Source organism: Ursus arctos, unplaced genomic scaffold (assembly GCF_023065955.2).
Source record: "Ursus arctos isolate Adak ecotype North America unplaced genomic scaffold, UrsArc2.0 scaffold_7, whole genome shotgun sequence".
NCBI classification, from domain to species: Eukaryota; Metazoa; Chordata; class Mammalia; order Carnivora; family Ursidae; genus Ursus; species Ursus arctos.
The window spans coordinates 50058934-50082451 of record NW_026623089.1 but is presented as its reverse complement, the minus strand read 5'-3'; the positions used below and the strand labels follow the sequence as shown (position 1 = coordinate 50082451).

The window sequence follows — 23518 nt, the reverse complement described above, 5'->3', positions numbered from 1 at the left end:
AGGATAGTCCTTGAAGTTAAGGACTTAAGGGCCAAAGGGAATTTGGGGAGCACAGAACTGTGCTTACTGTGAACTGCAGTCGTCAGTTTCTTAAGATCATTCCTGAGGCAGAATATGTTGTGTGTGTGTTTTTTCATGGCTTCTTTCTTTAATTAAATTTATATTTGGGTGGTTAGCTGGGGGGTAGGGGGAGGAGAACTTTTGTCTGAGGCATTGGAGTAAATGGAATGATTTTCAGGTGCCTAAGGCAGAAGTAGGAAAAGAGAGGTAACTCTTCTCAGTCTGATTCTATAGAGCAGTCTGTCTTCTTCCTTCTGTCCACATTTTCTTCCACATTTTCTGTCTTTCCCCTACATTAACTGTATGTAGTCACCCAAATGATCCCCTTGAGATTCCATTCATTCAGTATGTTGAATAATGATACTAGCTAACGCGTAGCCTTTCGGTAACATGCCGGGCATGGTTCTGCATGCTTTGTATTTATTCATTTAATTCTTATGACATCCCTAAGAGATAGGTATGGTTATTCTCCGAATTTTATGGATGAGAGGGACTTGAAGCACAGAGAGGTTAAATAACTTGCCCAGCCAAGGTCACATAGTTAATTCGTAGTGGACCCTGGATTCCATTCCAGGCAGTCTCATTCTAGCACCTTTGCTCTTAAGCAGCCTGTAGTCCCTTTTATGACCTGTCATACTGTATTTAATAAATGCCATATTGTTTTAAAATACCTATGGCCTTGTTGCCCAACTTTTAAAAATTCTTGTCATTTTTTATATAATGCAGATGGTCTCAAAAGTATGATCCAGGGGATCCCTAAGGGCCTTTTAGGGAGTCCACAAGGCCATAACTATTTTCAAAGTACTACTAAGATGCTGCTTGTCCTTTTCACTCTCACAAGTGTACATTGGAGTTGTCAAGTAATTTCATGACCTGTGATATCATAGCAGATTGAATACCAAAGCAAATATGAGAATCTAGCTTTTCTCTCAAGCCAAACATTGAAGAGATTTGCAAAAATGCAAAACAGTGTCTCTCCTCACTTTTCTTTTTTTTTTTTTTTTGGTATTTTGGAAAATACAATTTTTTTCATAAAAAAATGTTGACACATAATGGGTTTATCGGTTCTTAATAAATACTTGTCAAATTTCTCTGTTAAGTTAGTAGGTATAGCTCTTACAAACAGAAGCTCTTAAATACTTTTCTAAATGTAAAGAGGTCTCAAGACCAAAAAACTTGAGAACCAGATTGAGTGTATAAACCCTTACAATTCAAATGTGGCCCATAGCATAGGAACTTATTAGAAATGCAGAATCTCAGGCCCCACCCCCGACCTGCCAATTCAGAGCCCCTTTGTAACAAGAGGTGATTGCACAGTGAAGGTTGGGAAGCACAGACATAAAATTTATGGACAAAGCCACTCAGCAAATCAGTGACCTCTTGCTAAATTTCTGTCTGGTGGGGCTTTGGAGATTCCTGTCCCCAGTTCTCTACCACTGAGTTGCTGGGTGAGGTCTCTTTACCCATCGAGATTCTTCAGTCCCACTGTCTACCTAGTGGCTTTCCTCCTGCAAAAGGTGATTTTCACATCCTCGTCAAAACCAGCAGCTCCGTAGCAGAGTTTATAGCAGTGGTCCTCAACTTTGTGTGCATCAGAATCACCTGGCAGTCTTGTTAAAGCAGAAGTGCTGGGTCCTGCCCCCAGTGTTTCTGGTTCGGAGGTCTGAGAATTTGCAGTTCTCATAAGTTACCAGGTGATGCTGATATTGCCAGTCTGGGAGACCAGTCTTTGAAAACCACTGGTCCATAGGAAGTAGAGCAAGTCTGTAGAAAAGTCAAACAATATTTTTTTCGAGCCCATAGAGTTATGGGAACATTATCACATTCACCTTTTCAAAACCAATCTCTTAAATTATAAAATAATTCAAAAATTCGAAATTTCCATTTTTGCTAGGGATGCATCTACATCTTTTAATAAATGGAAAGTAGTAAGAAATCTGGCAGGTCATGGGTCATTTGGAACACTCCAGTTCTCTGAAAACAGTAGGAAGACTAAGGTTCAGCTTCCTTCCTAATTGCAAAATCACCACAAGATTTCAGCAAGGAGACATAAATAGCCTGTCAGGTTCATTTATCACTATTTAAACTGATAACACGCCATTCATGCAGTTGGTCACAGAGCTGCTTAACCCCAGAAACCAGTAACAGATGAGCACAGACCAGTGAATTTCAGTCCCTAGTCACGAGATACATGGTTAGAGCCATCGAATTTCCTCTGCTCAAGAGCTGCCATAAATCTCTGGCCTGGTGTCAGTTCCCAGGCTTGCAAACCCAGTTGCTGTCTAGTGATATGAAACTTTTAGCAAGGTTTGCTGAGCTAAACAGGTGTCTGATGAAAGGTGTGTAATCCTTGAAGATTATCTTCCCCTAGAAGCAGCTAGTAACCCCAGACTCACATAATCCAGACAGATGGGAATTGGGAGTAGCTTGCCAAAGTTCACACTTTGTATTTGAGAAAGTTCGTATGGTTTGGTTCCAGATGGTAGAAGATGAAGGTGTGCAGAAGGAGGGGTGGCTGCCTTTGGGGGGGGAAATCCTTATCCATGAATATTATTCCACTTCTGGTCCAGTTTACAATTTTGAAATATTACTAGTTTAAAAGGAAGGAATGTTTCATATTAAACAAGGGTTAACCTTGCAGCTAATATGCTGGGAGCTCAATTAATTTGGGAATTTAGGTCTGTAAAAACAAATCTTGACCTTGTCTAGATAGTTCCCTCTTTATCCTAATAGATCTGTCTGTCAACAGAAAGGCAAAAAAAAAAAAAAAAGGCAACTTTCTACCATCTTTTTTTTTTTTTTTTTCCCCTCTCCCTAGAAGAGAGTTAACCATTTCAAACACAAGGGATCAGGGCTAGTTAACATGAGAATTGATTCTCTTACTACAAGTAGGTCAGCCTTAACGGAATTTGGGTCCCAGGCAGTCAGTACAGCTTAGAAATGCTACTTTTTGTAGATATCACATTGTTCTTACCTTTCCACTTAAGCAAACAGTTTGGTAATCTTTTGAATTAAGTGTGTGGTTTATACACTGAAAGTTAGACTCGTCTTCTTTTGAATAAGTTGTTCCAGTAAAGCAAAAGAGAAAGCCGGCTTTCAGTAGTATCGAGATAGTTGATGCGGGTGAGGGGCTTATGAGCCAGTCAATTTCCAATTACAAGTCTCCTGATCACAGAGTAAGTGCTCTTCACCAGCACCTCTGGCTCACGGACCTTTTAAAGGGAATAATTTCACCAGCAATTAATCAGACTGCAGCTACTGGGATTTGTCCTCCAAACACCACTTTGTTTTTAGCCTGAACAGTCAGGTTCCCCCAGGGGATAGTTCAGGTTTTCTGATTGAAAGTGTCCTCAGTTAAGGAAAGGTGTTCAAGCACCATGGGAATCTATTCACCAGGGGTGTGTTGTACTTGTTTCAGATCTTCAGGATAATACACCGGCTTCCAAGATAAGTGCTTTTTATTTCCCTCATCTTAGATCAATTATTTGGAATCTTTTTGGTAAGTTAAATGTAAGAGCTGTAACATTAAACCACCACGTTGCTATAATTACTCAATAATCTAAATGTTCTTACCAAAAATTATTCTGTCAATTGGCTATGTAGTAATTATGATTTGAGGAGCCTAGAAAAAGGAGAATGAAACAAAAGTAGCAAGAAATTCATTATTTAAATCATCCCATGTTACAGAGGTCAGAGTAGGGGGCGCCTGGGTGCCTCAGCCGGTAAAACATCCAACTCTTGGTTTCAGCTCAGGTCATGATCTTGAGGTTGTGGGATCGAGCCCCATGTTGGGCTCTGTGCTCAGGGCAGAGCCTGCTTCAGATTCTCTCTCCCTGTCCCTCTCATTCACACACACACACACTCTCTCTCTCTCTCAAATAAGTAAATAAAATCTTTTTAAAAAGTCAGATTAGTGAAGTGCTACCAGCTACGGCTTTTTCGAGAGAACGTGCCTCCTGCAGGTGAAGTTCTGTATCAACCTGGTCACCAGTGGAATAGAGTAGACACAACAGCTTTTTCTTCTAAGCTATGCATTTTAACATATTACAAGTGATTTCACTTAAGTAGTAAGGAATCAGAAATTTACCTTTGGTCGTTTTGATTGTGAAATGGATGCCATTTAATTTAAAAATTTTTCCTTCAGAAAGAGACTGTGGACTTACTGGCTTCCAGCTTAAGTGCAAGTTCCTTCCGTTGGGATAAGCTCTTGGAGGGTCTCATGAATCAGGGAAGGAAAAACTAGCTTCAGGCAATGCAGGGACGCCTTTAGACAGTGGCACCGTGTGGTCTGGAATGTTGGTGCACAGCATCCCTGAAAACCTGCTTGATGTGTTCTGGTTGGAGTTCTGGTTGGCAGTTTTTTCTCCCCAGCACCCAGGAGACTATCCCTTGCTGGCGGATGTTGGTAGCCTTCCTGCTCTGTAGTCTTCGCTGGTGCGGTGTGGGGTGCTTGCTGTGAAAATCCAGTGGGCTCAGCGGGCTCAGAGTATGCACGCTCAGTGGGGCTTATTGCCCTGCTGCTGCCTCCCCAGCCCACCTTGGGCCCCAGGACTCTCCCGTGGCAGTGGCAGTCACAGAGTGCACACTGTGTCCGAGGGAGTGTCCCAGGACACCCTCGCTTACCATGATGGGAATCGCAGGTGCTGAGTTTCAGTTCATGCCTAAACGCTCTCCGCAGACCCCATGTTGCCTGAGAGTTGCAGTGGCCCGACCAGTTCAGGCTAAGGCCCTGATAAAGGTGTTTGTACTGCCCCAGGGTGTGAAAACATGAACAGCTGTGTAAAATATGTTTTGGGGGGATTCTGGTTGAGCCCGGGGTAGGGATTAAGGGAAGAGAAGACAGAACAAAGAAATCCATGTGCTTCCTGGCTAGGGTTGCTCATAGGAGTGGAGAACAGAAGGTAGGAAGGGCACCTACCACCTTCTGACTAAGGTCGTACAGAAATCTTGCTGCTGGGCTGTGGGAGTGGGGCTTTCTGTCCCTACCTATGGGGTTCAGATAAGAACCAGTGAGGGACTAGGGAATTTCACGGGCATTGCAGGGGACTTTTAATTGTGGGATCTCATGGTCCCCAGAGGATAGTTGCATAGCCTGGATACTCTGGTCCTCTCCCCCCCAGCACAGAGGGGACAGAGCTGGGTCCTCCAGCCAGCTGAGTAAATTTCTCAGCATGTGCCAAGCACTTAGGAGGCAGGTGACGGATGTGCCAATTATCTGTGTCGTCGTGAGGCCTGGGCACTGTTTGTACTTGAGTGACAGAGAGCTCTTCTCCAAACTGACAGGGCATGATCTGGGCGAGATTGAGCACCGTGGTCATCACTGTTAGCATTCCTGACACTGCTCTTGAAAGCCTCTGTATGCAGCTGAATGACGTGTCGACAGCGGTTTGACTGCAAAATTTTGTGGTGCTTGTTTGCATTTGATCAAATACGTTACACTTAAACATGAGTTAAAGAGACAAATAAGTCAGAAGACTTCAGGAAAGCCTAAAGTTAAATATATGCTTATTCTTTATAATGACATTCAGATTAAAACCGTCAAAATGCAAAATGCTGTGGTTACACCCCTCTAGGGTCAGGGTGGATTTCTTGTTCTCTATTTCTGCATTATGCACAGTGATTTTGAGAGGCAGGAAAATGCATCAGAGGCATGATTTCTCCTTCTAAGAAAAAAATCCAAAATTGAGAAAATTCTTGAGAATGCAGCCATTTTGGAAATGCAGATAAAGAAGAAAAGTGCTGAAGATTCGGGTGGTGTACAGAGCAGCATGATTTTGTAATTGCTGCCACCTACTGTACGTGGGTGATGTTTGTTTAAATTTAGGAAGTTCATGAAGGTGAGGCTATTGAAATCGATAATTAGAGCAAGGTAGCCATCATTAGTTTATAGCATTTCTTCTCTGCTCCATAAGTGGCTCTTAATTACCAAGACCGCCGCCAGCTTTCATTCATTACCTTCAAGTGGATTTAAAGTTTTAAATCATTTTAAAGTCCCTTTGCCAAGGCACCTTCACCGTATAATGCTATAGATGCACATTCAAAGCTTACCCATGCCCAGGGATTTTCTGAAAATACATGAAACAGTTTATTTTAAGGAAGTTGTTTTGTTTTAATTTGTAGAGGCAGTTTTCTGGGTTTGGATTATAAATTAATTTACATGAAAGAGGTGAAAATAGAGCTAGTGGAGCTGATGTGAGTTGCAGCAGTTGACTTAAAAGACATTCTTTTATTAGTCCTCAAACAAAGCTTCAGATCAGCCGACTAGTTAAATGTAACAAGCAATATAGAATCTGAGTCAACAGAGACCCTTCTCTTTTATTAAGACCCAGCTGTCAAAGGGTCATTAGGTCCTTCCTGTGGAAAACAACTTGCCCATTAATGTTTGGGGTGGTCCCTCGACAGGATTTCTGAGTAAGTGCCTGACATTTCATTTTTTGAAAGTAGATTAATCTAAAGCTGGTGGGAAACTTGGATGTTGAAATTTATCAGAAGTAACGTCCCTCAACCTTAGCTTTGTTAAATATGCCGTGACGTGTGTTTGGAATGCTGCCGCCAGCTATGTGAGTTGACTTGGAGTGCTACTATAAAAGGTACAAAAGCGTAAACTTCATGGAGATCAAATCACTGTAACTGGGAAGAGACCACAGACATAAAGTCACACTGTTTTTACCGTATTGCTACTTAACGTTATTTCCAAGTGGCCCCTGTTCCAATGTCTAAAAACACCACAGTGAGGTCAACTTTGGCTTTTTCTGCCCTAGGCTATTTGCTTTCTAGAAGAGAAGGCCAAGCAGGGTCTCCTGAAAAGCCACTCTCTGATCTGGGCCGTCTCTCCTACCTGGCCTACTGGAAGAGCGTCATCTTAGAATATCTCTACCACCACCAGGAGAGGCACATCAGCATCAAGGCCATCAGCAGAGCTACGGGCATGTGCCCACATGACATCGCCACCACTCTGCAGCACCTCCATATGATTGACAAGAGGGATGGCAGGTGAGTACCAATGCCGGCGCGTCGTTGGCTGCCTCTCAAGCATCTCACACCAGGAGGGGTCCCTGGCGTTAGGGGAATGTATTCCAGTTTAAGATAAGAGGTTGATAAAAGGTATTATCAGAACCTTTCCTCTAAATAGAAAACAGGAAATGATACTTTTTTGCTGGTCAGATTTCAGTTCGCTATACTTTTTCATTGATGAGCTTCCTCATCAGTCGTACCCCGGGAAATAGCACTAGCATTTGTCAACGTGTGAAGGTGAAATGGAATTTCAGCTTTTGATTGTGCTTTGTTCTGCCTCATCACATCACAGATTTGTCATCATTAGAAGGGAAAAGTTGATATTGGGCCACATGGAAAAGCTGAAAACCTGTTCCCGGACCAATGAACTTGATCCAGAAAGTCTAAGGTGGACCCCAATTTTAATTTCTAATGCTGCAGTTTCTGAAGAAGAGCGGGAAGCTGAGAAAGAGGTAATGATTGGCTTCATCTGCCTAAGTCGTGTGACTTCAGTGTCACAGCATTCTTAAGCTAAGAAAGTCATTACCGTCGTTGTCAAAGGCTTGGTTATGTAGAGAGAGCTTGTGAAATGATATGGCACTAATTTATCCTAACTGAGGTTGCATGGTAAGACATGATAATTTTATTGAATTGAGTATGAAAAATGAAACATTTATCATTGATCACAAAGCAGCATTTTTCACTACTGACAGCATGTAATCAGATCACATTTGGTGCTGAGCTCCAAGGCTGCAGTGTCAATCGATTCTTTGTGTTTATGAACTTGCTTAAAGTGCTCCATGCCAGCGAGCATGTAATGTAGTGATAAAGGACTCAAATCAATTCGCTGCATCATTAATACTGCTAAATATCCCATGAAACCCAATCTTCTTTGATTTGTTATCCTAACTGATGCAAAAGAGTCCTGAGATGATGCAGCTGGAATGTTGCTTGCCTGGCTGACTGTCCTGATCAGAAACGACTTAAGACATCCTCTGCCTTTGATCCTTAGAGGCTCTGGCTTAACTGCCCTTTCACTGGCCCACCGTTTTTACCCTCCCCCACTTTAGGCTGAGCGGCTAATGGAACAAGCTAGCTGCTGGGAAAAGGAGGAGCAAGAAATCCTGTCCTCTAGAGCGAACAGTAGGCAATCACCTGCAAAAGTACAATCGAAAAATAAATATTTGCATTCCCCGGAGAGCCGGCCAGTGGCAGGGGAGCGAGGGCAGCTGATGGAGCTGTCTAAAGATAGCAGCGAAGAAGAGGAGGAGGAGGAGGAAGAGGAGGAGGAGGAGGAAGAGGAGGAGGAGGAGGAAGAGGAGGAGGAAGAGGAGGAGGAGGAGGAGGAGGAAGAGGAAGAAGAAAATATTCAGAGTTCTCCTCCAAGATTGACTAAACCACAATCAGTTGCCATAAAGAGAAAGGTATGTGTCTGTTTAGATTTGCACTCTGAATCCGTTTCAATCAAATCTTGTCATTGCAAACAGTCTATTAGTATTTGTTTCATTCTCAGTTCTTTAGATGTAGTTTATTTGTATTCAGTCCTGCTGATCATATATCATCATCATTTCTCTTAGTCATGATTGTGTTTACTTTGTGAGGTTTGTTAGTGCCGGGACAGGAAACAGAGACAGGCAGGCTTCCTCGCCTAGTAGTTACTGCCACCTGCTGGTGTGTGGGACTAGAGTAAGTCAGGCTATGGGAGCAGAAAAGGGTCCTGGAGAGCACTTAAAGCCACCCTTCAGTGCATTTGGATGAAAATACCAAGGCCTAAGGAGGCCAGGAGACTTGTCCAAGGTCACACAACTCCTTAGAGATGGAGCCAGAACAAGATGAGGACCCCGATTTCAAGCCCAGCGCCCCTGGTAACTGTGTCTGTTTCTTGTTCTTGGCACAGAATTGTTAGAAGGTATTTCAGGCTGTCCATGTTCATGCTGATACTTCGTTTTTGTGGCCAAGTCACATTGCTGAAATTTCTCAGAGCTGGGTGGTCTCTCTAGATATACCTTGTGCAGAAAGTAAAAAATTGATTTTTGTCCTTAGGTAATTGTTCAACCCAGATCTGATACCTTTGTCTTCAGTATCTGTGACATAGTGAGGGACCAGCTATTGTTAGTCTAGCCAAGACTTCTAGAAATAACGCAGGTTGAGGCTCTGCCCCAAGGTTGTCTGGTGGACCGCCTGTCAAAGAACCTGCTGTTCTACTCCCCAGCTTGGTCATCTGTTAGTGGGAGGGCAGCTGTGGCAAGGGGGTAGAAAAGAGCACCCCGTAAAGCACACTTCAGGTTTGTGGGTAATCTTTTGATTGCTTACAAGGAAAATGTGTTCAGTTATTATGTATATACTATAAAAGAAATTTGTTTTAAAAACATCAAAACCAGAATTATCAAAGGCATGATATGGATTCCCATCATATAAATGGATTCAGTCAGGAAAAAAACAGTTCTTTATATCAGCTGTACTCACGTTTGAGTAAATTCTAGTGGGTTAGGGAGGGCAGGCCAACTGGGGCTGTTAATAACCATAAATGTTAAATTATAGAATATGGTCATCAGGTTTATAGGTGAACGTTCAGAGAGTTAATGTGAGCCAACAATAATTCTTGGATACAGTTTGTATAGAGTTTTAACCAAGCATATTGAACCTTCTTTGCAATGTATTTTAAATAAGTTTTCAGGCCCTTTATTGACAGATTGCATTTTAGCAGCAAAAGTGTTACTCCTGTGTTTTAGTTTTGCTTCATTAAATACTTTGTTGCTTGGGCAGAAGTATTTTATAGTTGCTATTATGGAGAGTCCTCTGTGCCAGCCTGTGGTGCAGTTGGGGGGAAAAAAAAGTTTCCTGTCTTACATAAATAAGACAGATTTCACATGTCTTTCCATTCTTTAGATGCCTTCTATAATAAAATATTTTATAGAATTACCAGTTGCTGACATCCTTGCAGTCATCAGTACATGACTGTCTTAATATTTTAAGCAGTAGAATAATCCTTTCTTCTAGTACCCTGTCCTCATCCCCTTTTCATCGTTCTGAAGTCCTGTGAAACGGGGAACAAGTAGGTTAATCTTTACAGCACTTTGCTTATAGCAGGTGCTCCATGAAGTTATCAAGTATTAAATGAGTGACCCAGTGGCTAGTCGATTATTGCAACATTTACGGAAACGTGTGTTGGTGATGACTGAATAGCGATGATGTACAGGATATTGAAGTCTGCAGGTACCACTGGAAGATGTATGCTAGAAAAGCAAACCTTAGCTTTTAAAATCTACAGTTAAGCTGAGGCAGTGTTCCCTCTCAAAGCATCTTCTTGAGTAAACAGCTGTTTTATTTGGAAGACACTTGCCTGTGTAGTTAGAGCCCGAGAGGGATGTTAAACATCAGATGGAAGGTTAAGTACAAAGGCGTTCCAGAAGTCTCTACGTGTAAGATTCTCAGACAGGCCTTTGGTACATGTTTGCTGCCTATCGACTCAACCATTTAATTTCTCATGAGCTCTTATGTATTATGTTTGGAATTAAATTCAGAGGCCTTTTGTGCTAAAGAAGAAAAGGGGTCGTAAACGCAGGAGGATCAACAGCAGCGTAACAACTGAGACCATTTCTGAGACGACAGAAGTCCTGAACGAGCCCTTTGACAACTCAGATGAAGAGAGGCCAATGCCGCACCTGGAGCCTACCTGTGAGATTGAAGTGGAGGAAGACGGCGGGAAGCCAGTCCTGAGAAAAGTGTTCCAACATCAGCCTGGGAAGAAAAGACAAACAGAGGAAGACGAAGAAAAAGACAATCATTGTTTTAAGAATGCTGACCCTTGTAGAAGTAAGTGGAGGGATTATACAAATCTCATCCTTGTGCATGTCTCGTATATGACCGCCCAGAGGCAGCTCTGAGGTTGTGTCGGCCCACCAGGAATCAGTGCTCATCTGTCCTCTCTCATTCATGAAAGGTTCTATCCCTTCTTCCTGGAATTGGATTTTATTTTAAACAACTTCTAAGGCCAGAACATTCTTCTAGGTGGGTTCATCTTACTTTCCACAAATTGGCTTGTCCTCAAAAACTCTGAAGTCTCTCAATAAGAAACACACTGCATTTCCTTGATTCTCATAGGTACTTTTTTTCACATCTAGTATTTCCGGAATCAGGGTTTATATTCCTGTCAATGTGAGCATCGAATGCAGTAGTTTCTTTCTTCCTGAAAAATGAATTTAGTAAATGGATGGTGCAGCTTGTAATTAGTGGTGTCTTAGGATACATTATTACCAAGAATCATTTAAACTCACCACAGCATCAGTATTAGCTTTGATAATATAGGATAATGTGGAAATCAGGAAATTGTCCTTCCTTTTAAATTACTATTTTACAATTTGCTGTTGGCAGGGACACCCCACCCCATCTCCTTAAAAAAAAAAAAAAAAAAATACCAGCACCAATAAATCATCTTTGATGCTGTGTTTAAAAGCAGCCATTCCTTGCCTTTTGGCTTGGATTCTTGAGTTCCCAGCTGAATCATAAGGATCTGCGGACAGTCTCTCTGCTCTGCAGCTGAAATGACTCAATTTAAGAACTTAATCTAGTATCTCTTCTAATCTAGAAACAGGCCATCTCATTTCCCTGGGAATTGCTAGTGTCTCTTGCTTTTTGAGAAGCCACGGTTTGGGGCACCTGGTTCAGTGGGTGGAGCATGAGATTCTTGATCTCATGGTTGTGACTTTAAGTCCCATGTTTGGTATAGAGATTACTTAAAAAAAAGAAAAGAAAAGAAAAGAAAAGCCACAATTTTAAGGGCATGAGCAAGCATCTTCCTGACTTTCATAATTAGCTGGAATACTATTGCTGTATACAGTCGTTTGCTGAGAGAATGACATCTTACACTGGGTATAAAGAATCCAAGCCTTGTTCTTTAGTTTCTCTTTTCTTTCTTTTTTCTTCTTCTTCTTTTTTTTTTTAAGATTTATTTATTTATTTGAGGGGTGAAGAGGGGCAGGGGCAGAGGGAAGCGAATCTTTCAAGCAGACTCCCCGCTAGCCCCACAAGGGACTCTGTCCCACGACCTGAGCCAAACCAAGAGTCAGGCTCCCAACTGACTGAGCCACCCAGGCGCCCCTGTTCTTTAGTTTCTTTAAACAAACAAACAAACAGCAACAACAAACTGCAGTAAAATACCATTTTTTGTTTGTGGACATTGAGCCTTATTTCTGCTTCTTTTCAGGAGCCTGTAAAGGAATCATCACTACCTTTATTCTCCACTCTAGGGCCATTTGCCTTTAAAATTCTAAGTGGCCATATTAAACTGGTTCCTTTCAGGATCTCCTTAATTATGAGAAAACTCATCTTCTGATTTAGAGAGGTGTTCCTACAAAAGCTGGTAGGTCCAGTAGCATGTGGAATATGGGCACATTGGCATGGCTATTAACCTGCCCGTGTGACTAGAAATAAAACCATTTGGACACCTTGGAGTGACTGTTAATTGGGTATTGTACTTTGTACTTCTGAAGGAATCAGTCTGCCTCACTTACCTGTTCTTCTCAGCTAGCCAATTTGAATGTAATACTTGGAGGTAAGTTTATGTGTAATCCTTTTGTTACATAAATGAACTAAGAGCTTACCCTGCTGTGTACTGATTGGATTAGAAATCACTCCATTCTGGCAAAAAGGATCTCAGTTCCACATTGAATGTGAGATCTTATGTCTGTTTTCCAAAGTAGTGTTTGTAATAAGGCTATTTTTCTTTGTAAAGCTTTTCCTTTACATTGACCCTTCCAGATCAGTGTGAACTTTAACTTTCTTTCTAAAGATCTCATGAAGACTTAGGTGTTTTATATTTGTATTTATTCGTATATTTGTTTGCTTGCTTATATTTAGATAAATATATTTACAAATCTCTTTATAATCATATGTGCAGAAAGGTACAGTAAAAATAAGATTAGCCAAGTTAAAATGAACGTGACAATTATGGTTTATTTCTTATTTACTGTAGCGTTCAGACCTTACACTCGAGCAGCAAGTTGATCCTCAATACAATGTGGACAGAATTAGCAGTCGAGAGAATACCTGTAGTTTAAATATTCATTTCATGGTAAATACGTTATCGTTCGTGTCGTGCAGGAAATGATGACCCTCTAGTACGTTACAGACGCATCTGATCGGGACACTTAGGCATCTCTTCATTTGTTTCAGAGGTGCACAGTTTCTTTTTATGCCAGAGAGAACATTCGAATCAAAGTAAATAATGTCATCTGAGATTATTTAAATCCAGTAAATGTCCACAAACAGAAGTTCACTTTCTCAGGATAGGTGTGTGAGTTGGGCTTCTGTTCATTTCTCCAGGACGGTGGTGCTTTCGAGATGAGCTAGCATTAACTCCTTTTCCCCTGTAGGTTCTAATTCGTACGTATTCAAACTGATTTTTTTACATTGCGGAATTCTGGGCTTTTACGTCAGAGAACGAACGTCTTACTTGTTAAACTCAAAGCAGTTTATTATAGCTGTCTGCATCCACGTGCTTTCTATAAAAAGCACAACTTTCTGTTGGGGGAGGAGGGAGGGACTATTTGAGATACATATTATTGTCCCAGACTTAGGTGATTTACTTGGTTTATGGCACAATGTGATTCTGTATTAGTTTTGATTGTGTCTTTATCATCGACTCTTGCATACTAAGTAATTTAGAAGAATGAATTCAAGTTGTTCAAGGTGATACTTTCTAAGACTTTTGTTTTTCTCCTCCTGTTTCTGTCTCCTCGCTAAGACAATATGGATGACGACACAGATAACTTGAAAGACAGCAGTAGAGACAATCCCGAACCTCTAAAGTGCAAACAAGTGTGGCCAAAAGGAACAAAACGTGGTCTGTCTAAGTGGAGGCCGAACAAAGAGAGGAAGACCGGATTTAAACTGAACTTGTACACCCCGCCAGAAACACCCATGGAACCTGATGACCAGATAACAGTAGAAGAACAGAAGGAGACTCCGGAAGACAAAACTAGCCCCACTCCCACCAGGATTGAGGAGGAGGTCAAGGAAACCGTGGAGCCCCTGCTGCCTCGGGACGAAAACAGAAGGGACGAAACATGTGCACCTGTAAGTCCAAACAAATCACCGGGTGAAAAACCAGAAGATGATCTCATCAAACCTGAGGAGGAGGAGGAGGAGGAAGAGGAAGATGACGAAGAGGAGGAGGAGGAAGAAGAGGAGGAGGAGGAAGAAGAAGAAAATGTAGACAAAGACCCAGGTGGTGCTAAAAGTCAGGAGAAAGAGGAACCAGAAGTCTGCATGGACAAAGAAGAGCCCGTTCCCTTGGATGAGCATGAGGAGGAGGAGGAAGAGGATGAAGAGCCATCTCACAACGAGGGCCATGATGCGGATGATGAGGATGACAGTCACATGGAGTGCACAGAAGCAGAGAAGGAGGAACGCCCGAGAGAAGCCTTCAAAGAAGTACTAGAAAACCAGGAGGCTTTTTTAGACCTTAGTGTCCAGCCTAGTCATTCGAACTCAGAAGTCTTAATGGACTGTGGCGTTGACCTTGCCGCTGCTTGTAACAGTGAACCTAAGGAGCTTGCTGGAGACACCGACGCTGCACCTGAGTCTGATGAGGAATCCCCAGAAGAACAGGCACAGAAGCAGGACCAAAAGAGCAGCGAAGAAGTGGACGCTGGGTTCAAAGAGAGAAATACCGCAACCCTGGAAATTGACTCTGAGACCGTTCAGGCAGTTCAGTCCTTAACCCAGGAGAACAGCGAACAGGACGACACTTTCCAGGATTGCACCGAGACTCAGGAGGCTTGTAGAAGCCTACAGAACTACACCCACGCAGACCAAAGTCCACAGATCGCCGCCACTCTGGACGATTGCCAGCAGTCAGACCACAGTAGCCCCGTTTCATCCGTCCATTCCCATCCTGGCCAGTCAGTACGTTCTGTCAACAGCCCAAGCGTCCCTGCCCTGGAAAACAGCTATGCCCAAATCAGCCCAGATCAAAGTGCCATCTCGGTGCCATCTTTGCAGAACATGGAAACCAGTCCAATGATGGATGTCCCGTCAGTGTCAGACCACTCACAGCAAGTCGTGGACAGCGGATTTAGTGACCTGGGCAGTATTGAGAGCACAACCGAGAACTACGAAAACCCGAGTAGCTATGATTCTACTATGGGTGGCAGCATTTGTGGAAACGGCTCCTCACAGAACAGCTGCTCCTATAGCAACCTCACCTCCAGCAATCTGACGCAGAGCAGCTGTGCTGTCACCCAGCAGATGTCCAACATGAGTGGGAGCTGCAGCATGCTGCAGCAGACCAGCATCAGCTCCCCCCCGACCTGCGGGGTCAAGTCTCCTCAAGGCTGTGTGGTGGAGAGGCCCCCGAGCAGCAGCCAGCAGCTGGCTCAGTGCAGCATGGCTGCCAACTTCACCCCGCCCATGCAGCTGGCTGAGATCCCCGAGACCGGCAACGCCAACCTTGGCTTATACGAGCGAATGGGTCAGAGTGATTTTGGGGCTGGGCATTACCCACAGCCGTCAGCCACCTTCAGCCTTGCCAAACTACAGCAGTTAACTAATACACTTATTGATCATTCATTGCCTTACAGCCATTCCGCTGCTGTAACTTCCTATGCAAACAGTGCCTCTTTGTCCACACCATTAAGTAACACAGGGCTTGTTCAGCTTTCTCAGTCTCCGCACTCTGTCCCCGGGGGACCCCAAGCACAAGCTACCATGACCCCACCCCCCAACCTGACTCCTCCTCCAATGAACCTGCCACCGCCTCTTTTGCAACGGAACATGGCTGCATCAAATATTGGCATCTCCCACAGCCAAAGACTGCAAACCCAGATCGCCAGCAAGGGCCACGTCTCCATGAGAACCAAATCGGCGTCTCTGTCACCAGCCGCTGCCACCCATCAGTCGCAGATCTACGGGCGCTCCCAGACGGTAGCCATGCAGGGTCCCGCGCGGACTTTAACGATGCAGAGAGGCATGAACATGAGTGTGAACCTGATGCCAGCCCCAGCCTACAATGTCAACTCTGTGAACATGAACATGAATACTCTCAACGCCATGAATGGGTACAGCATGTCCCAGCCGATGATGAACAGTGGCTACCACAGCAATCATGGCTACATGAATCAAACACCCCAGTACCCTATGCAGATGCAGATGGGCATGATGGGAACGCAGCCATATGCCCAGCAGCCAATGCAGACCCCGCCCCACGGTAACATGATGTACACGGCCCCCGGGCATCACGGCTACATGAACACGGGCATGTCCAAACAGTCTCTCAATGGCTCCTACATGAGAAGGTAGGCGGCAGGGGCAGTGACGGGATCCCCCGGGCATCACTATTGGATTGAATCTGCACAAATACCTTCGAAGAGTACGATTTCAAAACCAGCAATTGGTGTGAATGCAAAAACATTTGTTGGCACCATTTATTTAAAAAAAAAAAAAAAAAAAAAGCTGTATGCAGCAGAAAGCCTTATACAAGTTGTTTTTCTTTTTTTCCTTTTTCTTTTTTGGTATCTTTGTTTCTGTTACTTTTATATGAAATTCTCTGCAAAGGAAGGCCTCTCTGGACTACAGTTTGAAGGCAGCCACTTGTTGTGCCTGCTTCCATTAAACGATGTGGATAGCAAGCCCCGCCCCACCAAATTATCTGTTTTAATACTGAACCGAGAACTTTTTTTTTTTCTTCCCTGTCCACTCCATGTAAATGCCTTTAGCCTTTCAGTTATTGTATATTTTGTTTAAGGTGACACTTGAGCATGCCGCTAATGTCTTTGTTAGTGACAGTGCATTTTGTAGTACTGTACAAGTGTTGTGCTAACAGTAAGCCATTTCTTAAGTTTTTTGCCTTGATTAGGGTGCCCTGATTTGAGGGTTTAAAAAAAAAACTATATTTTTGTTAATTATAAAACTGTAAAGAGCTATAAAAGCTATTCCCATTTGGTTAGTCAAAAGGGTTTTATTGCTAAATGTTTGGTGTAAAGTTGAGACCCTTTTCCATTTTGGTGACAGATTTCTTTGGGGAAAAAAGGCAGCTTTCTGTTTTATAAATGCAGACTTCTGTTTATTGAATGAAGCATATCTCAGTGTTTATCTGTCAGGTTTTGAAACATTTCATATATGTCCAAATACTTGGCAGGATTTAAAAAAAAATAGTGAATTTGGTGTAAAGTTGCTATTTTATGGAAATGCCTCTAACTTTACATTTTCATTCCATCTGTAGATTTTTCTATCTTTATAAAATATTGGAGTTATTTTTTAAGGAAAAATAGAGAAGTAGCTTGTGAATAGCTCAAACTAAGCTTACAAACCGCATGTAAAAAAGCAAAAAAGTTATTTGTGTCTGTTTATATTGCTTCCTTTTTTGTAGCCTTTGTACCTGTACAGGGTGACTGTGAGGGCCAAGCAGGAGAGGCGTAATCCTTGTATAAAATAGGAGCCAGCGACACTCTTGTATTTATCTGTTCTCTTTTTAGTCAGTCACTTCAAAAAAAAGAAAAAAAAAATAAACAAAAAAAAAGCTGTACATTTTAACATAAAATAAATTATGATGAGCCATTTTTAGCCTCTTGTGTCCTGTCATATTATGATTGATAGAGAATGACCAATTGAACTGTATCATGTGTCACATCTCAGAACACATACACATTTTGGGAAAATAAATTATTTAGTGTAAATTGGAGTTACGAGATTTTCTGATTTGTTTTGACTTTGGGGGAGGGGGTTGGCAATAAATAAGAGTAATATCTAATAAAACCATCACATATACCAAATACCTATTTAATAAATTAATTTATAATGGATTTTAATGCTTTTCATGAAAGTTTATTTTATGCTGGTGCATACCTTCTGTATGCCAATCATTGTCTTTAAAATAAAGTGAATTTGTTTTTTTCTTTTTGACTTTGATCTTCATTTGCAAAGGGACCCTGCACAAATAGCCACTTGCCTCATTTGTACAGTCTGTATAAACACCCCTCAGGGCCTCAGCACAGTGGTAGCAAACTTCATTTTTATAAAAGTTAATACCCAAAAGCACCCAATTTGGGACTGCATATTTGAAAAATCATTTTCTCAAAAAAAGTGTGAAAGTTTTGTTCTGTTGTGAATGAGTGATTGGATGTTTTCTTAAGTTTAGACCCCCCCCCAAAAAAAGTCATTGTTCACAAACATTATTTTATGGCATTCAGAGAAAGTTCTGTCTGACCCTTCAAATATTTTATTGTTTAAGCTACAGACATAGAAATAAATGCTTGACTTGGCACCCATGTGAAAACGGCCCACTAAGCTCGCAACATGTCTAAATGTGGGTGCTTACTACTCTCCCGCCACTTCTTGTAGACCTCTTTGAGGGAGAGCGTTGCTTTTCCACTAGTGGTTCAACACAAAAAATCACCTGTTTCATAGATCGTAGACACAAACCTCAAGCCGACTCAGAATAAAACGGAGAAGGCAGGCTAGTTCGTACAGCCCGGGGTCGCAGGCCCTGCAGAGGGAGGATGCCCGCTGGGTTTTTTGCCCTGTGCTCTCACCCTATGTTTCTGTCACAGTTACAAAGCCGTCTGGGTTTAGTGGCAAGACCTTGTCTTTTGGTCTTTCCCTTCTACAGATGCAGTCGGTGGGGGGGATACCTGCAGTGGCTGAGGGAGCGCTTCCAGGACGCTTCTGCAAGGGCTGTTGTCACAAAGGGAAGGAAACTTTGGGTGCTGTTCTGGTCTGAGAGGAAAGTAATCCACCTCCAGAGTGGGAGGTGATGGTGTGCCGCTTGTTCGAATCCGCTACAGCCTCAGTTGGGCTGCAATCTCGAATCTCAGCCACCCAGTGGGTGTGCCCGTCAGGCAAGAGGCTGCCTTGAGCCCAGGAGCTGGGGTGCGGGGCCTGCTAACGAGCTGATCTGGAAGCTTCCACAGGCCCCCTCTTGAAACCTTCACCTATGTAGTCTCTTCTCTTGAGGTTCTTTGGGGACTGAGATTCTCCTGTGTTTCCCTTTCGCAGTGGCTTGCTAATCACACCCTATGGTTTGTGTGAAACTGGGGTTCCGTCACCCCCCACACCCTGCCTGCCTCACAGTCCTCCAGGGAGCTCGTGGGGAAGTTGTGGTCACTGCCCCAGACCTGCTAGATACCAGTACTGGGGACCCTGTGTCACAGGCTCCCAAGCGACTGCAGCATAGCCAGGTAGAGGCCCAATCTCCAACATTCACGGGCAGGACAGAAAGCTTTGGGGAGGAGAGGAGCTGCGGGTCAGAGTGGCCTCAGAACACCCTGCGTGCTCCTCCCCACTTACCCACTCTCACTAGAGAAAGCAGTTCAGACCTAAATGTGATGCCAAGGATCCTGGAAAACAGGAACTTGGATTCGTCAGGAGTGACATGGAGTCACCATTAGGTTGAGATGCGTTAACAAGCCACGTTTTTAAGACCAGAAATGTGTTCTTTCATTTACCTTGTAAGAGTCTAGTGGCTGTCAGCTGTCAACCGTTAACTTTTGAATAGCTCAAGCGGTTCCTTCCCAGGTGTGAAAGCATTAGCCTTCCTCACCGACGTTCTGTTTTAGAAATAATGACTCAATGTTGTTGCCACGCTTTCACAAACAGCTTCCACGTGATCCACACGCCCAGCCTGAGGTGGGGCAGTTGTCTCTGGCGTGTAGGTGAGGAGATGGGGCTCCCAGGAGCCAACTCGATTGCCCAAACTCCCTCAGCTAAACTTTGTGAGCTGAAACAAACCCGGTTCTCCAAATGGCAGCTCTTCCTACAACACCTGACTTTGTGAAAACGCCATAGTCCTCTCTCTGATTCAAAGGCTTAGCCAACAAATCCATGATGCTATAGGAACTGGTAAGTGCCATACGAATATAGTTTACTTGGTTGTTACGAGCAAGCGTTGTCTCCAGCGGTCTACAGTCAATACTCAGAGTACCAGTTCTGTTATGTTGTGAAGCAGTACCTTCCATTTTTTTTGTGCCCAGGTGCCCATAATTCCACACTCCTGGTTTTCCTTCTCCCTTCTCTGTCCCCTTCCTTGGATCTCCCTCTGCCACCCAGGCCCAGCTTTAAACATGGATGTTGAAGCACTCAGGCCTGGGGCTTCCTCTCTTTTCTCATCTCACCTCGTCCTACAATGAGCTCAGACACCACCTGTATACAGATAATACCCAGAATTAATCAGCATTTGTGAACATTCCTCTAAGCTCCCTCTAGATTCAAGGTCAAATGGTATGGGACACCTTTTGTATGTCTTACCAACCTGACAGAACTAGTGATCTCCAGCCCCCTCCCCCCATTTCTGCTCTAGTAAACCCCATCTCCATATTCAGGCAAGAAACCAAATCAGTATCTTTCATTTTTCTCTCCCCTCTCAGCAGGTTCTGTTGATTCCAGAGTAATTCCAAACAAATCTTGAGGACTAGTTCCCTGGTGCTGTCTCAGTCTAGGCCACCTTCCTCTTCCTGTCCACAGTTCCATCAGCCTCCTGACTGGTCGTCTTGCCTCCTTTCTTAAGTCCCAACAAGCCATTCTCCATAGTTCGGCAGGAGTGATCTCCTTAAAACATAGGTCATACCATTCCCTTGCTTAATACCACTCTGGTTTTTTTCTGCATTTGAAATAAAATCTAGTTTCTATAACCCTCTTCTTCCACTTCCCCTCTCACCCACGAGCTCCAGCTTCACTGAGGGACAGTTCCTCAAAGACACCTCTTTGTCACCCTGGGGCCTTCACCTGTGCTGTTCTGTTCCCCGGCCTAAAGTGGTCCCTCCCCCTTTGGAAGGTGTGATCCTTCAAGACTCTGCTCACCGCATCTCCTCAGAGAGGTCTTTGCCCCATGCCCAACTGTTCCTCACCTCAGTACCCGTTTCCTCATTGCACTCGATCACAACATGCCATTTTGTTTTGACTTTTGACTTCCTAACCCAGTTTAGGGCATGTGGTAGGTTCTCAGTGAATACTTGTTGACCAAATAATTTACCTCTGAAGACTTGAAATGCTTTTGCAAAAATTTCTGTTGCTACTTTCTCCTACCTCTGGTGCCCGGGAGCCATCTTGAAGAGACCAGTACACCAACCTTAAAGTTCTCTGCTTCTGCTGTCCTCGGTAGGATTCGTAGCCCACAAAGGGGTGGGAGCATGTAGGAAGGTGCGGAGAAGCTCAAGAGAACACCAGCATTACATCCTTCCTACATAATGGATTCATTTAAATGTAAGTATTTCATTATGATGTATTAAATACAATACTTCATTAAAATGGAAATACTAATTTCTCTCTGGACAAGGAATAGATTAGACATAGGAGATAAATGAGTTTTGAGTGGGTTATTGGGATCCTGTGACAGGAAAGTCGAGGTAGGCACCTCTGTGACCCTGGAGCCCCTTTTGGTCTGTATATCTTTCCCAAGAGCCTGTGTACAGCTCCCATCACACTGAAATCTGAGTCATTATGAAGACCTGATCTTGGTCCTTTCTGGTCCTTGACCTCTGGCATCTCCATCGGCATCTCTCTGTGCGTTCTGTCTAGTTTAGGGTTCCTGGTTCCAGAAGCCATCTACCTGCTTGGTGCCTCCTGCTGTTTTCTCCTTCAGAATAAAAATCAGACACTCGTGGCTCCTGGCTTAGGCCTCAGGGGCAGGGAAATTCCACACCTGAGCTCACCTGACTTGTGCTCCCATTAAACAGCAAACAACGTTTGCAAATACTTTCTGGTGTGACTGAAAACAAGCCCTTGTTACTTTGACTAGAATCAAAATGAAAGGAGCTTCTCCAAGTAGTATCCTCCTTTTTTCCGAAATTGTAAAGTCAAACTCTTGTCCACAATTCATGGAACTTTTCTGGGTAGCGGCAGCTCTAGCTAAGATTCTAAAGAGCCCTGGCTCCTGAGGAAGGAGGAAGAACACCAGGCAGGGGCCTGTGTACAGAGACTCAGGACACCCACCCCAGTCCTAATAAATGAGTTACTCTCTGTACCTTGCAGAGAGCAGCGTCTACGGGGGGCGACCCAAGCCTGGGGATTCCGTGGAAAAGAGGATGCAGGAGTTGGTGAGAAAGTACGGATGCCCCAAAGAGGGGGCCTGCTAATAAGCTGTACAAACTCTTGTGTAACACAAGTCTCCTGTAACACAACTCCCCAGGGCACTTTCCTGCAGCTAGAAAAATAAAAAATTATATTTTAAAATTATTTTTTAAGAATATGACTTTCAAGGATGCCTGGGTGGCTCAGTCGGTTAAGATCTGCCTTTGCTCAGGTCATGATCCCAGGGTCCTGGGATCGAGTCCCACATCAGGCTCCTTGCTCGGCGGGGAGCCTGTTTCTGCCCCCCCCCCCAACCTGCTGCTCCACCTGCTTGTGCTCTCTCTGACAAATAAATAAAATCTTAAAAAAAAAAAGTATGACTTTCAGACAAAGGCAAAACATTTAATCACAGCACAATGCCTACACATTTTCCAATCCTTTTCTGCTTCCATCTTACCAGATAAAAAAAATTAAAAAAATACAGGCGCCTCGGTGCAGAGCTGTGTGCTCATCTGTAACCAGTTCTGCTGAAGGCTGTCGGCCTCGCTCTGCCGGGAAGCCAAGCGCTCATCCAGGAGGCGGCTTTGAATCCTCCCTGCTCGTCAGCGCGCACCTGGGAAGTTTAAGAGGAGGTCAAGCTTTGGTTTCACTGTCCCAAGCCCCAGGGCAGGGCGATTTCGGCCTTCCCTCTCCGTTCCGAGGGTCTCTGCGTGCCCTGCGAGGGGCCCTACGGCTCCGTCTCACCAGCCTTCTCACCGTTGTCGCTGTGCGTGGTCTGTCGCCTCTGCTCCACCAGCTGCTTGTCCAGTTCCCGGAGCTGCTTCAGAAAGCCCCGGTTGGGTAGGACACAGCGGTTCTTGGCCACTTGTCGAATGGCGTCCACCAGGGTCATGTGCTTGTGAATCATCAGGTAGGCCAGGACCAGGGTCGCCGACCGGCTGCGGCCCATGACACAGTGAACCAGGATCTTACCTGAAATGCAGTGGGGAGAAGAGGCACCAAACTATACTAGCAGTCATTGCGTTCTTTGCCACCACGCACTCTCGGGGGAAGAAGTGCCCATTGCCCTTACGAACACCCTTGATGAAGCAGTAAAAATAAATTTTATCAAATTTCAGCTTTGGGTTACACTTCTACCTAATATTCTGTGTGATGAAATGGTACGTTCCCATAAAGCGCTTTGGCTGAGTACCAAAGTAAGATGGTTATCTCAAGGAAAACACATGGGAGATCGCGTTGCAAGCTGAGTTAGCCACTGTTCATGAAACACTGTTTTTACTTAAAAGAACAAATGACAGAAAAACCAGGATAATTCACACTTGGGTATTTGGCAAGCTCTGTCTCAAAAGTGAACAAAGTAAGCCTCTCATTTCAAAGAAAACAACCAATGGTATTTGCTGCCAGTGATAAAATCCAAGCTTTTGAGCACAAAATTAGAATTTTTGAAAACTTTTATCTATTA

The 23518-nt window shown here is 43.7% G+C and overlaps 2 protein-coding genes across 11 annotated transcripts in view; one reads left to right on the top strand and one right to left on the bottom strand.

Moving 5' to 3' along the window:
* KAT6B (lysine acetyltransferase 6B) overlaps positions 1-17612 on the top strand; it is a 178267-nt gene extending 160655 nt beyond the window's left edge. For all 7 annotated transcript variants that reach the window (XM_044386202.3, XM_048219282.2, XM_026504507.4 and 4 more), the window contains 5 exons: positions 6822-7053; positions 7367-7526; positions 8124-8477; positions 10578-10869; positions 13799-17612. In XM_044386202.3, the coding sequence (XP_044242137.2) occupies positions 6822-7053; positions 7367-7526; positions 8124-8477; positions 10578-10869; positions 13799-16353 (3593 nt within the window). In that variant the 3' untranslated portion in view covers positions 16354-17612. The remainder of the gene's footprint in view (positions 1-6821; positions 7054-7366; positions 7527-8123; positions 8478-10577; positions 10870-13798) is intronic.
* A 4825-nt stretch (positions 17613-22437) lies between these two features.
* Positions 22438-23518, bottom strand: part of DUSP29 (dual specificity phosphatase 29) — a 32786-nt gene continuing 31705 nt past the window's right edge. For 3 of the 4 annotated variants that reach the window (XM_026504002.4, XM_044386211.3, XM_044386210.3), the window contains one exon: positions 22438-23028. In XM_026504002.4, coding sequence (XP_026359787.3) covers positions 22784-23028 — 245 coding nt within the window. In that variant the 3' untranslated portion in view covers positions 22438-22783. The remainder of the gene's footprint in view (positions 23029-23518) is intronic. The other variant, XM_044386207.3, reaches the window with a different exon arrangement.